General features: G+C 47.2%; 3 protein-coding genes across 5 annotated transcripts in view; all 3 read right to left on the bottom strand.

Annotated features, from left to right (window-relative positions):
• Window positions 1–658: 658 nt before the first annotated feature.
• On the bottom strand, window positions 659–12,205 carry LOC114868451 (uncharacterized). Of its 3 annotated transcripts, none has more exons than XR_008696451.1 (3): window positions 11,696–12,205; window positions 3,418–4,162; window positions 659–1,998 (listed from the first exon to the last, which is right to left on the bottom strand). XR_008696451.1 is itself a non-coding variant. In XM_029172051.3 (3 exons), the coding sequence occupies exon 3, from the start codon at window positions 9,965–9,967 to the stop codon at window positions 8,036–8,038; it is 1,932 nt and encodes a 643-aa protein (XP_029027884.1). In that variant the 5' UTR covers window positions 9,968–9,978; window positions 11,696–11,812; window positions 11,933–12,205; the 3' UTR covers window positions 8,033–8,035. The 3 variants fall into 3 exon arrangements, 2 of the variants coding, with proteins under 2 accessions (XP_029027884.1, XP_055369993.1); XM_029172051.3 differs by lacking the exons at window positions 659–1,998; window positions 3,418–4,162 and adding an exon at window positions 8,033–9,978 and having other exon boundaries at window positions 11,696–11,812; window positions 11,933–12,205; XM_055514018.1 differs by lacking the exons at window positions 659–1,998; window positions 3,418–4,162 and adding exons at window positions 8,269–8,425; window positions 8,530–9,978.
• LOC129605036 (uncharacterized) lies at window positions 3,791–8,033 on the bottom strand. Its single transcript, XM_055514126.1, has 2 exons — window positions 6,185–8,033; window positions 3,791–6,025 (listed from the first exon to the last, which is right to left on the bottom strand). Exons 1-2 carry the CDS (start codon window positions 7,922–7,924, stop codon window positions 3,791–3,793), a joined length of 3,975 nt encoding a protein of 1,324 aa, XP_055370101.1. The 5' UTR covers window positions 7,925–8,033.
• Window positions 12,151–14,313, bottom strand: part of LOC129605035 (nucleolin-like) — a 2,227-nt gene continuing 64 nt past the window's right edge. Inside the window, exons 1-3 of the mRNA XM_055514125.1 lie at window positions 13,147–14,313; window positions 12,634–12,839; window positions 12,151–12,165 (exon numbers count right to left, since the gene is read on the bottom strand). The exon at window positions 13,147–14,313 is cut by the window's right edge and continues 64 nt beyond it. Of these exons, the coding sequence (XP_055370100.1) occupies window positions 12,151–12,165; window positions 12,634–12,839; window positions 13,147–14,170 (1,245 nt within the window). The 5' untranslated portion in view covers window positions 14,171–14,313. The remainder of the gene's footprint in view (window positions 12,166–12,633; window positions 12,840–13,146) is intronic.

The following is a 14,313-nucleotide window of genomic DNA, read 5'->3' as shown; positions in this document are numbered from 1 at the left end:
ATGGCACGTGCAACTGTGCTTTAAAGGAGTATTGAGGTGTCTTACAAGAAGCTTGGCATCAGAACATTACTACTTTAAGCAGTAATGTTAGAAACCTATGCAGAAACACTAAAACATCGGTTTTGAGCTTTTCAGGCCATAAGAACACTAGTTAAAACCAAGGCACTTTGCAACTGTGCTTTTAGGGTGTATTGAGCTGTCTTACAGTAGCTTGGCATCAGAACATGACTATAAAAGGCTGTAATGTCAGAAACCAATGCAGAAACACTAAAACATCGGTTTTCATCTTTTCAGGCCATAAGAACACAAGTTAAAACCACAGCAGGTGCAACTGTGCTTTTAAAGTGTATTGAGCTTTCTTACAGTGCTTGGCATCAGAACATAACCATTATAAGATGAAATGTTAGAAACCAATGCAGAAACACTAAAAAGTCGTTTTGGAGCTTTACAGGCCATAAGAGGAATAGTTTAAACCCCGGCACGTGCAACTGTGCTTTTAGGGTGTACTGAGCTGTCTTACAGTAGCTTGGCATCAGAACATGACCCTTGTAAGCTGTAATGTTAACCCTCACGCAGCTCTCATTTTTAGACCCCACGAGGGCAACTGTCGTGTATTTTGGTGGTCCGACCTTATCAGAGATTTCACACGGACTCAAACTTTTATGCTCAAATTAACAAATGAATTTATTACACATAATGAAATAGTACAATCACAGAATAATCATGAGAGAGGTGGTGGCCGAATTCACCTGGAGGTTCGTCTGCAGAACAAACTGAGAGGTCGGAAAAGGTCAGCTGGATGACTGCAGCAGACCCTCTGCGAAGCACTCTAAGAAACATCTCCCCATGCCCACTATATAAAGCTGTGTTGTTTATGCAACCAGCAAGTGCCTACGTGTCCATCGAAAGTCCATGTTTACACAGCTGCAGCAGCGTATTTGTTTTAGTGGCCAATCTGACACCACGGTCAACTTGACCCTCGCTGCAGTGGACAGAAATAACCCCATAAGAGTAACAGAATATACTACAGAATTTCCCCCTCAATGGACAGATAATGTCCATTAAACTAAGCCCAATTTACTTTAACTACCTTAAACCAGTGATAAGCACTAGCAAGGTCCCAACCCCATTTTACGTTTTGTTTAACCTTAGCAATGTGGGCATTTCACTTAATATGGCCAAATTCATCATACTGTTCCTATGGGACTTCTCAGGGCAGCCAGCTTGATGACCTCCGAACGTTTCACAGGTGAATTCAGTACCGGCCCCCTAAAAAAAAAGAACACAAAAACAAATTACTGACAAGTTTCACACACTTAGACCCTCATAGCAGGTCTATTAAGTCTATTAAACACAATGAAACAATACACAGAATCATGAGACCTATATAAGGTGGTTACTACTATGTCATTTTTAATACTACTGCTACCACAAGAATATGATACATTTCCAATACTACTATTAATACAAGGATAAATCTGACTATTACAACTAATAAAACATCAGTATTAAAATTCATTAAACAACCATCTTAGCTTATTTTCAGTATGATTAGTCTCTTTTTTTTTTTTCTTCCTTCATGACGTATCGTAGGCCGTTTTCACCATCACACCAACTGGGAGTCTTCATCCTCGTCCTTTTCTTCGTCCTTGTCCTCGTCTAGAGTCGTGATGTGGATCCATTCCGGAACTGGAAACACGTCACCTTCCTCGTTTCCTACACTCTTCCACCCATACTTTTCTCCCAGCTCAATAACTGCCATCTGCAAATTCTGCTTGGTCACGGCTCTAAGCGCTACTGATCTCAAGAAAGGAATACAACAACAAAAAATCAGTCCCAAAGCTATTACTCCTACAGTAATCATTACCCCCAGTTTGATCAGCCCTTGTCTCCATCCTCCGGCCACACTCTCCAGCCAGTTTGTCCAGCTCAAGTTCGCATCGCTGCCAGCCGCCTCTTTCACCTCCATCCTCAGCGACCTCAGCCTCTTCATGGCCTCTGTGAAGGCCCCATCCGGGGCCGTGTGTCCTGGAATATAAGTACAGCACACTTCTCCCACAAGCGCACACACCCCTCCTTTTTCTGCTAAGATCCAGTCTAACGCCTGCCTGTTCTGCCACGCCACCGCACTTGTGGCACTCACCTGCTCTCCCAACGCACCCAACGCGTCGTCAGTGTAATTAATAAAGCGCTGCTGATTAAAGAAAATGAAGTTCAGCCACTCGGTATTGCGATTCGTCGTTATCCAAGGTAATATAGACTCAAACCCAGATGCAATCTCATTCCTTGCCTTAAACTCGTTTGGAATTCCTCGGGGTTGGCCAATGGAATCCAGGTAAACTCTGGGATCTGGCTGGTAGCTCCGCTTGCTTCTGCTGTTGACATCCTTATCCTGCTCCCTAAACGCAATTAGCTCTTGTGCAACTTGTACCCGGGCACACCTACCTGCCCATCTTATAGGCAAAGTTGAATAAGCTGTTGGCCTCCACACCACCAGAAGTGATCTGCCAACGCGATAGTCTGGTCGAAATAGGGACAACCTGCAACTAAAACAGATCCCAGTTTGCCTGAAACGAGAGCAGCGGGTTTAAGATGTGGCTTTGTGCAATTAGCAGTGTTCAACTCCCACCTATGACTACAGAGGCTACGCTTAACCTTACCCAAAGGCACAAACCCCATTTTTTCAATACACTCAAACTTACCAACTGGAATTAAAGGGGCATTATTCGGCATCCCCATCATCGCGCTGTGCTGTCCTATTTTCACATTCAGATCCTCGCAACGCTGCGCGTTCGTTTTCCCGTAGATGAAAAAATCAACTGATGACTGAAAAGAGGGTGATCCTAAATACAATAAGCATTCGGCTCTACACCAAGGTCTAGGATTTTGTGTGTTAGTACGCAAGGCCTGTTCGCATTCCTGCCAACTGAAAACAGTGTTTATCACATAAAACCGGTCCGGCCGCGCCTTAGTACAGATGTAGCAATCAGTCTTCCCGTTAAGTTGACCCGCGAATTGAACCCACCTGTACCAACTATTCTGGAAACGCCCATCTAACGTCTCTTCCTTTTTCCCAGGCGCACCCTCGTCCTCAGGTCCCCACCACGTTTCTCGCATTCCGGTCATCATCCTACCGGCCCAGTCGGATGCCCCTGCGGTCACCTTCTGTACCCAACCAGAAAAGAAAAGATGGAAATCGGTGCTATTTGATTCTAACCCCCACTTTCCAACGAAGTCGGGGATTCCCGGATCCGTTTGTTCATTCTTAGACACGGGAGGCAGAGGTGGCGAAGGAGGCAGAGGCGGCTTGGCTAGGCTGAGTGAACAAGGCACATTAGACATTATTCGTGGAGGCCGCAGAAACGCAACAAGCCTTTCTTGGTATGTTTTCATAACCTTTATCCATGTTATTCTCACGTCCTGGTCCAAACGGCATTGAGGTGGCCGGAATGCTACTTTAACATCCCAGAACTTGCTTCCATTCCGCTCACTTTCCTTTACTCCAATGGCGCACCTTCCTACTCCCCTGGGAAAGAGAACAAAATTACTGGAATTTACATTCCTAACATAATCTAACCCGCAGTCGTAGCCTGTCCCGTGTTGGTCCGAATTAACATACACAAAAATACCCGTACGCTCACTACTATCATCCCACTCTCTTTTCTGTAGTTGAGCGCTCCACATCTCCCCCGGGGCGTACTTCCAGTTGACGTCGTTTGAAACCCAATCTAGGGGGCCTGGCCACCCCTGCACTGGAACACCTTCTTCACGCCATTGGAACACATTTTTCTTAACTCTCCTCTTTCCTTTCTCCTTTCTCAATGGTTTTCCGTCTCCGGAGAACCCTGGATGGCGGGGCATCTGCATCCCGTCCAACGTCACTACAAGAAACAGGAGGAATAAGATCCCTCCTTTTGTCTTTCCCTCCTTCATCTCGTTCTTCTTTGGCTCCTTTCCCTATTTCCCCCTCAGGTACTTTAACACAGTGATTCAGGTGGTACCAGGTGGGGGATCCTTGAACTTGAACCGCTCTTGCAGTTGCTTTGACCACCGTGTAGGGACCTTCTCGTCTGGCGTGGTCCCACTTTCTCCTGAACACTTTGACGTACACCAGATCTCCTGGTTTCACTTTCGGTTCTGGCTCCTCCAGAATCTCCTTTGCCTGTAAAGACACAACACGGGAGGAAATACTCCTGTGTATATTAGTCATTTGCTTCACATACGCCCTCATGTCGCTTGTTAGAATGTCCAGGGATGGACCCTTCACCGCTCGATAAGCTGGCACCGGCATTGGTCGACCTAGCAAAGCTTCATGCGGTGTTAGTTTTAATGTCCTGTGAGCACTTGCTCTACACGCCATGAGAGCAAGAGGCAAAGCGTCGATCCAGTTTAAACCTGTGGACATGCAGATTTTCAGCAATTTGTTTTTTAGAATCCCATTGCATCTCTCAACATCAGACTGTGAGGTCGGACAGTAAACACTGCCATACCTCTGCTTTACTCCGAGTTTCTGCAAAACACACTTTACAGTTTTATCTACGAATTCTTTCCCGTTGTCTGAACTGATTTTTAAGGGAATGCCAAATCTTGGGATAACTTCCCGACACAGAAATTTCGCTACTGTCTCGGCGGTTTTGTGCTTCGCGGGGGTTGCCTCAACCCAACGGCTGAAACGATCAATCACAACCAAAAGGTAACGCTTACCTTGTACTGGCCGTACCATGTCTACAAAATCTAGGGTGAGATGTTTAAAAGGGCCATCAGGAATTGGTAGGTGTCCCGCTGGGGGTACCATACCCCGCCTGATGTTACATTTAAGACACGTTTCACACCGACTTATGGTCTCATCAACATACTGATAAAGCTTGGGAGCCCAAAAGTTCCACTTCTTGATTCGTCTCACAACCTCACCTCTGGACTCATGGCTCAAACCGTGTGCTTCATTTATCAGCAATGACAACAGTCCACTCGGGGCTATTAACAGTCCCTCGTGGTTCCTCCATAAGCCGTCATCACCTTGAACGGCTCCTCTCTCGACCCAGAGCTGCCTCTCAGCCTCTGGTACCTCTTTCTGCAACAAAGACAAATCTTTGGAGGTTATTTGATCTTCATCATATGCAGCATAAACTGCTAAAATAGCCGTAGCTTCAGCATTCGCTGCAGTCTTAGCTGCCTGGTCTGCAGCTGCATTCCCCTGAGTAATCAGAGAAGTATCATGTTTATGAGCTACACACTTGATGATAGCCAGAGCTGTTGGCTTCATCATAGCTAAAAGCAACTGTTTTATTTGCTCACCATGTGTCACAGGTGACCCATCAGTCTTCTTGAAGCCTCTGCCTCTCCAGGTTGCTCCAAACAAATGACACACACCATGGGCAAATGCTGAGTCTGTGTATATATTGGCTCGCTTACCTGCTGCTAACTCACAAGCAGCTGTCAGCGCTTTCAGTTCTGCAAGTTGGGCCGAGCAAGGTTGAGAGCACTCTTGGGCGATCATCACCTCCATGCTCCCGTTCTTCTCTTGCACCACTGCGAACCCTGCTTTAAGATCCTGACCATGCCTGTAGCATGATCCATCCACAAACAAGGTCAAATCCACCTTTTGTAAGGGAACAGCACTCAAATCAGAACGTAGCTTAGCATATCTCTCTGCTTCAGCTACACATTCATGTTCTTCCCCCTCATGGGGCAAAGGAACCGCATCTGCCGGATTCTTTACCTTACAGATACGCATCGTCACATCTGGATATTCCAGGAGTCGGTGGTAATCACTGAGGCGTGGTGCAGTTAGCACAAACTTACCTCTTTCAATCAAATTTGCGAGCTTGTGATGAGACAAGATGTCTATCGGATAACCCATGCTCAAAGCTGAAGCTTTCTCATACATCAGATGAGCCGCAGCTAAATGCTGGTAACAAGTTGGCAAACCTAGCTCCACTGGAGTCAGGGCCACGGAGTAGTATGCTATCGGCTGAGCGTGCGTTCCAACTCCAGTCCTCTGTGCCAACACTCCGCATGCATGACCCTGTCGACAAGAGACATACAACAAAAATGTTTTCTCATAGTCTGGAAGAGCCAAGGCTGGGGCCTGCTGTAACAACAACTTAATAGTCTCAAAAGCCATGTGACCCTCGGGGGTCCATGCGAGTGATGCTCGCAAATTTCCAGCTCCTTCAGATTTTACCATGTTTCGTAGCGGCTGGACAATGGAAGAGTAACCGTCAATCCACTCCGAGCTGTATCCTGTCAGTCCCAAAAATGTCAACATCTCTCGGACTGTGGTCGGCTTGGGTGCTTGAGACACAGCTTTCAGTTGATCTGGAGACACTGACCTGGTCCCCTCCGCAATCACTCTCCCCAAATACTCTACACGATCTTTACAGTACTGCAGTTTCTTGAGTGAAGCTTTATGACCCCTTTCAGCTAATAAGGTCAATAAGGTGATAGAATCTTCATGGCACGTTTCTAGGTCAGGTGCGCAGAGGATGATATCATCAACGTACTGGAGGACAGTGCTTTTTATCTTACCGGCTAAATCTTCCATGTCCTCCTTTAACACTTTGTTAAATAAGTGTGGACTGTGCTTGAATCCCTGTGGCAACCTAGTGTATGTGTAAGACTGTCCTCTGTAAGTGAAGGCAAAAAGATGTCTGCTGTATTCACTCACTGGCACGCTGAAAAATGCAGAACACAAATCAACCACAGTAAACCACTTTGCATCTGGTGGAACATTGGACAACAACGTGTGTGGATTCGGCACTTCAGATGGATAATCTTCAACTACTTCATTTAACGCTCTAAGGTCATGCACTAGCCTAAACCTTTCCCTGTCCGCCTTTTTGATAGGGTATATGGGTGTGTTACCACTTGGGTTCGGTTCCTCCACAAGTACACCTGCATCCAACAGACCTTGGATGGTTGGCTGAATTCCAGCCTCAGCTTCAGGTTGTAATGGATATTGTGACTTCCAGGGAGGTTTGCAACCGGGTTTCAGGTGCACCTCCACTGGCTGTGCGGACTTAATTAAGCCCACATCAGCGTCATGTTTGGACCAGAGCTTCTCGGGTACTCGTTCCACCATCTCCTTCTGTAACTCAGAATGTTGATGACAAAACACAGTCTGACAAGGAAGGCTGATGACTTGTGGGGAAGCCCAACCCTCAGCAGAAATAGCTATTTTTAAGAACAAATCATCTTCACTCACCCAAATGTTGCTATTTTCAGTGGGCCTAAACTTAACCTGCTTCGATTCCACGATCATCTGTCCCAAATGCTTTGGCTCGTACCCTGGATTTACTAAGAGAGAAACATGCGGCTTGCTGTTTGTTAATTTGAATTCCTGGTCTAAATACTCGCCTTTTTCTACCGTCATAGCTGCTCCCTGTCTTCCCAGGACAATAGAAGCCGACTGGATGGGAATTTTCTTTGGCTGTTGTGCTATCCACTCAGCTGGTTGGGCCTCAGATTCTGTTTTAAAATACTGAAGTGTGCAATGAGGAGGACACGCAGGGCGGGACGCTTCTGGCATGTTAGCTTTGATAAAGTCCATCCATTTTTCAGCTGCGTCCATGAATGTCTCATCGATGTCTCCAAGCCAGTACACCATTTCTTCGTCTTTTTTCACAGTCATTTGACACTGTGCTGTGTCGACAATCACTCCATCTGGTGTACACAAAATGGCACAGCCTAGTTTACATAAAGCGTCTCGTCCAAGTAAGTTCACAGGTGTTTGATCTGAAATTAATACAGGCAGTTCCACTGTTTTTCCTCGGAACTGCAATGGAATCGGGTCAGATCGGGGAATCAGCTGCTTTGTCCCTGAGAATCCAACGATCCGCACATATTGTCCAGATCTTGGGAGGTGGTCAGCATCAGCGTTGCTTACACACGTGTAAGCAGCTCCGGAGTCAGCCATCATGTTCATAGGTTTACCGGCTACATTAACCGGCACCAGAGGCTCTTCATCAGGGCTCGAGACAGATTTTAATGGCAACTGACACTCCCCTCCCGGATTCCCCTGATTCTCAGGGCACCCCTAGTATCCAGCAGGAGGACCCTGCCATGGACTGGTGGGTCCCATCTGCCGTGGGGCTCCTTGTGGGATCTGGCGCACCGACCCGTAACACTGACGTCTCATGTGTCCAACTCTGCCACAGCGGAAGCACCTTACCTCACTTTCTTGATTACCCCACATCACCCGTGCTCTCCCAACCGTGGCTCCCCCTCTCATCCTTGGTGGGCCGCCTCTCCAGCCTCCTGACTGGACGTAGATAACTTGTGGCTGGACAGCAGGTGGGGCTGTGATGGTGGGGGGAGGTGCATGTCCAGCTGCAGTCACAGGCTGAACCACTGCTTGGATCTTTTTCCTCCCTTCAGTTAGCTGCTGCTGGGTCAGTTTTCTCACCGTCTCTTCATCCTGCTGCTTCTGACGGAGCGCAGCAGAACGAATTTTGGTCACAGCATCAATAACATGGTCAGTGAATTGCTCAAAGGGCATGGTGTAAAGCCCCACTGCATCTCCCAGCTTACTTTGTGCAGGCAAGGGCAAACCATCAACAATTCTTTTTCTGAGAGCCTGCCTATGGAAAATGTCCTCATCAGGTCTTCCACCTGTTTGTCTGATCCATTCTTTTCGAGTGAGGTGAACATAGGCTTGTGGGCTCTCATCATCTTTTATTGGCACAGCTACAATGCTATCAGGCTGAATTCTGGTTGGATAGCGAAGTCTCAGAGCTGTCCACAGCGCATTGCGATGCCTGTTGAACAACTCTCCATCGTGTGCTTGTGTACCTGCATATGCATTCATCTGCGCCGATCTCAGCGTCTCCTCCATCTCCTGCTTCCCCAGCACCTTCCCAAGGAGGGCCTTGAGGTCACCCACTGCCAGGATGGTGGCTATAGTTTCTTCTTCGAAGGCTGCTACCCATTTCCCGGCGCCATCATGCAGACATGGCAGTCTCTGCACCAGCCCTTCCAGGTCCATGGTTGGCCAGGGCACATACTGCAGATTTGCTCCTTTGGCCAGCAGGGGGTATTCGGACGCCTCCTCTACTACTTCTGCTGACACTGGATGTCCCTTGGAGCTGAGCGTGATGACGCCTTCCATCTGTCCGTGCTCCTCTACTACTTCACTGCCAGGGGCAAAGGACTCAGAACGGGGCATCTTTTCCTTTATCCTGGCCTGCTTGGGCTTAGCACCAGCCTGCAGATAGCGAGGGGTAGAGACCATACTTGGATCTGGCAATTTAGAGTACTGTACCTCTGCCAGGGATCTTCGGACTCTTTCACTCTCCCCAGTTGCTCCTTCTTCTTCGCCTTGCTCCTCGCCCTCGCTGCCGTCCTCTGCACACTCAGATTGTTTTATGTCATGCATTATTTTATCATGTAAGCCACTAATACGACGAGTGTCTTTCCCTGCAAGCTGAACTGCTTTAGCATACGTGGCAGGTAAGTCTTCTATGTCATCTAGCTCTCTCCCTCTTTCCCTGACCTTCTTTAACTCATCAATGGGATAGATGCTTTTACCTGATTTACCGGACCTAAGTGAATAGTCTCCTAATAGTCTGATCTCCCGCACCGGCATCTGTGCAGCATAAGATGGGGGTTCTGCTTTTAAGGATTCTCCCTTTTTTCTCTCCTCTTTTCTCCGCTCAATCTGTTTTTTCACATATTCAGCTGTTTTCTCCCTCAGGAGTTGGGCTTGATCTGTGAATAACTTTAGCATTGCAACCTCACGCTCACGTTTACACAGTCGCTTGGCAGATTTATCTTTTATTTTGTAATTTTTTATTAACACTTCCATCTCCACACATTGCTCATGATCGAATGTTCCATCGGATGGCCAGGGTGACTGGGCTTTACCCGTCCGCTTACTCCATTTCTTGGAATATTTCTCAATCTCCTGAGAAAGGAGAGGATGTTTCCTCCCCAAGATCGCAACTGGAGACGTGTCTTTGAGTGCGGCCATTATTCCTATATCTGGAGAAAAAGCACTGGTGAAATGTATTGCCATAAATTGTGCAAACAACCAGAAATGAATTTTAATGTGAATGAAAATGAGAATGAAAGTGATTTTTTTTTTTTTTTTTTTTTTTTTTTTATTACTTTATTTTATTCTATTAATTCTTTATTTACTTGATTTTTCATTTACCTTATTCTCCAGCGACTGTATCTTTACACCCCTCTATAACTAAAAAGTGATTAATGTGATACGTCACCTTTTTCTCTCACTTGCACACACTTTCACACACACACACACACACACCCAGAGCCTATAGCCCTGTATACTGAAACACACACACTCTCGAGCCTAATGCTCTTAACAGCTGTGACACATACACACAGATAGGAGAAGTGAACACTCGAAGAGGAACATATCTAGTCTCCGGGCCCAATTTGGAGTCCCAACCAATTTAGCAGTTAGCACTGCTTCCCCCTTTTTCTTTTTAATCGAAGAACGGCCACGATCTGCACACTCTGTGATCTGCTCCACCAGTCCCAACCACAGTGCGGAACGTTATTCTACCCTTCACAAATTACATCAACAAAAATTACCGCAATGTCCACATTGGACACACAAAAAATATTAAAATTACCAAAAATGATAGAATGATAGTTAAAATGAAATGTTAAAATGTTGCAAAAATGTTTAATCTAGACAGCACTCACCCAACGGCTCTCCCCAGACTGTTCAAAAACAAACAAACACACACACAGACACTGAACAGCGAGGCTTTATCTCCCCGTCACACACTCTCTCTCTGCTTCAAAGGACGGAAAGGGAACGCACACTGTCAATTATTAACACACACTCAAGGTTTTTTAACTTCACAGACACAAACTCAAAAAATTGTTATCACCACGACACCTATTAATTATACACCCCACAACAACTTAACAATTATCACACTATCCTTAAATGCATTAACATCTACTAAAACATACACTCACCCCAACTTAACTATACTTGCGCAATACTAACACGTCGACACACTGCAGTTCAATACGCAATCAACTCAAAGCGCTTTTACCGGTTATCCCTATGTTACCAGGCCTCACAAACCTTGGGAAACTCTACACTTGGATTGATCCGTTCCAAGCTTAATGTAGATTCCCAATACTTTACACAAGCCTACAGTGCCTAATAAATTTCGATTCTATCGAGCAGGTCAAATTTACCGAATTTCACAACCCGTTGCACCGAGGCCGCACTGTCTACCGACGCCGGTACCGTACGTCTTCCCCTTTAATTTAACAGCCGCTCAACGAGGTATGGTTCAGTGACCCCGCTCAATACCTGGACCAAATTTTCCAGCGTCGACACAGAACTTACACAGCCTTAAATTTATTTTATCCGAATGCAGACTACAACGCCCATACTTTAGATTTCCCAAACGTCGCCTGCCTCAAGTTAACCTACGTAACTTCTAGAGGTCAATAGGCCATGTCATTTTTCCCCAAGCGCAAGATAGCACATACACACACAGCAGTTGGTTATGCAAAGCAGCTATTTACAGCAGTATAAGTAAGCACAGGTAAATTCTCCACCGCCTCTCTTTGTCTCTCCCACACAGATAATTTACTTAAAGCAGCCAAATCAGAATTTAATGATCGGATTTCTCTAATCTTACCAACATTTGCTCACACTGTCTCGAACACAGAGAATCGTCACGTAAAAGCTTTAAGCGCTATTTACCTTCACTGATGACGACGGTCGTGCGTCCGGGCCAGTCCGGACAAATGTTGGTTCTGGAAATGGCTCCTCAGGCCTGTGTTCGTGACGCCATTTTGTCGTGTATTTTGGTGGTCCGACCTTATCAGAGATTTCACACGGACTCAAACTTTTATGCTCAAATTAACAAATGAATTTATTACACATAATGAAATAGTACAATCACAGAATAATCATGAGAGAGGTGGTGGCCGAATTCACCTGGAGGTTCGTCTGCAGAACAAACTGAGAGGTCGGAAAAGGTCAGCTGGATGACTGCAGCAGACCCTCTGCGAAGCACTCTAAGAAACATCTCCCCATGCCCACTATATAAAGCTGTGTTGTTTATGCAACCAGCAAGTGCCTACGTGTCCATCGAAAGTCCATGTTTACACAGCTGCAGCAGCGTATTTGTTTTAGTGGCCAATCTGACACCACGGTCAACTTGACCCTCGCTGCAGTGGACAGAAATAACCCCATAAGAGTAACAGAATATACTACACAACGGAGGAGGGTTTTACATCTGATCCCACAAGTGGGTGAGGATGTGCAGGTTAGAAGGAGAGAGGTGGGGGTCACGCCGGACCCCAGGAGGAAAGCGAACGTGCAGGTTAGGAGGAGGGAGGTGGGGGTCACACCAGACCCCACGAGGACACAGAACGTGCAGGTTAGAAGGAGAGAGGTGGGGGTCACGCCGGACCCCAGGAGGAAAGCGAACGTACAGGTTAGGAGGAGGGAGGAGGGGGTCACGCCAGACCCCAGGAGGAAAGCGAACGTGCAGGTTAGGAGGAGGGAGGAGGGGGTCACGCCAGACCCCATGAGGACACAGAACGTGCAGGTTAGAAGGAGAGAGGTGGGGGTCACGCCGGACCCCAGGAGGAAAGCGAACGTGCAGGTTGGGAGGAGGGAGGAGGGGGCCCGGCGAGCCCTTCTGTGACGTCCAGCACGACCCGCTGGCCCTGCTTTTTTTCAGAAGCTCTCTTTTCTCCTCCTCCTCCTCCTCCTCCTGGCTTGCCTGTGTAAAGCTGCATCTTCCAAGCGTAGCTGGACTTGGCGTCGCACGCCACCCAAAACTTGAGGCCGTATTTTGCTGGCTTGCTAGGCATGTACTGTCTGAAAGAGCAACGACCTACAAAAAATAAAGGTGAGATTTTTACAAATATATTTTTTTTACAGAGGTAAAAAAAGAAAGCCTGCTTGCTACGTGTTTTCTGCATGTCTGCGTGTGTGTGTGTGTGTGTGTGTGTGTGTGTGTGTGTGTGTGTGTGTGTGTGTGTGTGTGTGTGTGTGTGTGTGTGTGTGTGTGTCTATGTGCCTGTGTGTGTATGTGTATGTGTGTGTGTCTGTGCCTGTGTCTGCATGTCTGCGTGTGTGTGTCTGTCTGTGTTTGTATGTCTGTGTCTGTGTCTGCATGTTTTTTTTTTTTTTTGCTTTACCTCTGAAAGGTACCAGTTGCTCGTCCACCGTCACGTTAGGACCCGGGTCGTAGAGGCTGGGCAGCCGCTCCACCCACGCGTCCCAGACCTCTCTCACGGCTGCCAGTTTGTCCGTCGCTCGCCTGGCGGGTCTAGTTTGGCGATCGTCGAAACGCAACAGCTTCGAGTAAGCGTGAAACACCTTGAGCGACATCGTGGCGCGAAAAATGGCCCTGCCGCTCTCGGCGTCCCACAGGCTGGCCACGGCCTCCCCTCGGGACCTGTAGACGCCGGACAAAATCAGGAGGCCCAAGTAGGCTCGCAGGTCGACCTCGTCCATGCCCTTCCAGGCGCTCCCGAGCTTTCGAGAGCCCTCCAGGTTGGTGTTCTCCAGGACGATCCTTTCCACCGCCGGGGTCACAAACATGCGGAAGGTCGATTCAAAGTCGACCGCCTGAGCCGCCGCGTACTCTGTGGGTCCCTGGGCAGAAAGAGGACTAAGAGGGACGTTCCTCGCTTCCTCGCCATTGCGAAACACAGCGGAGGACCATTTTATTTTCCCGTCTTTAGAGATAAAAGTTTTATCTTCTTCTTCTTCTTTTTCTTCTTCTTCATCCTCATCCTCGAGTTCTATTTGCTCCAGTCTTTGCACATTTTCTATTATTTCATCATCATCTTCATCATCAACATCATCATCATCATCATCATCATCATCATTATATTCTTCATCATCAACTTCTTCATCTGAAGTGTCCAGCCTTAGATCACATCCCTCGCTGTCTTTTTGTCCTTCATCTGTTTCTGGTCCTGCTGTATCTGCTTCTTCTGCTTCTCCTTTTTCTTTCTCTTCTTCACTTGACACGTCTTCCTCAGATTCCTCTTCTGGTTCAGAGTCGTCATTAGATTGGCTTAAAAAAATCTGCTCTAGAACCTGTGCGGCGGTGAAACGAGCAGCGGCCATGAAGAGAGAGCGCAAAGCTGGCAGACAAGCTGGCAGGCTGGCAGGCAGGCAGGCCAATGAGCAGGGGGTCAGGCACGCAAGCATGCAGGAAACGCGGGCACGCAAGCGTCTCCCTAACACCAACTCATAAGTAAGACCAGTTTTCTCTTTTTTTGTTTGTTTTTAGTCCAAGCTACGTGAGGGTGGTGAAATAATTTGCAGGTGAAAGCACACACAAACACAAGTTT

Source organism: Betta splendens, chromosome 13, assembly GCF_900634795.4.
Source record: "Betta splendens chromosome 13, fBetSpl5.4, whole genome shotgun sequence".
Classification (NCBI taxonomy): Eukaryota; Metazoa; Chordata; class Actinopteri; order Anabantiformes; family Osphronemidae; genus Betta; species Betta splendens.
This window is presented reverse-complemented; position numbering and strand designations above follow the sequence as displayed.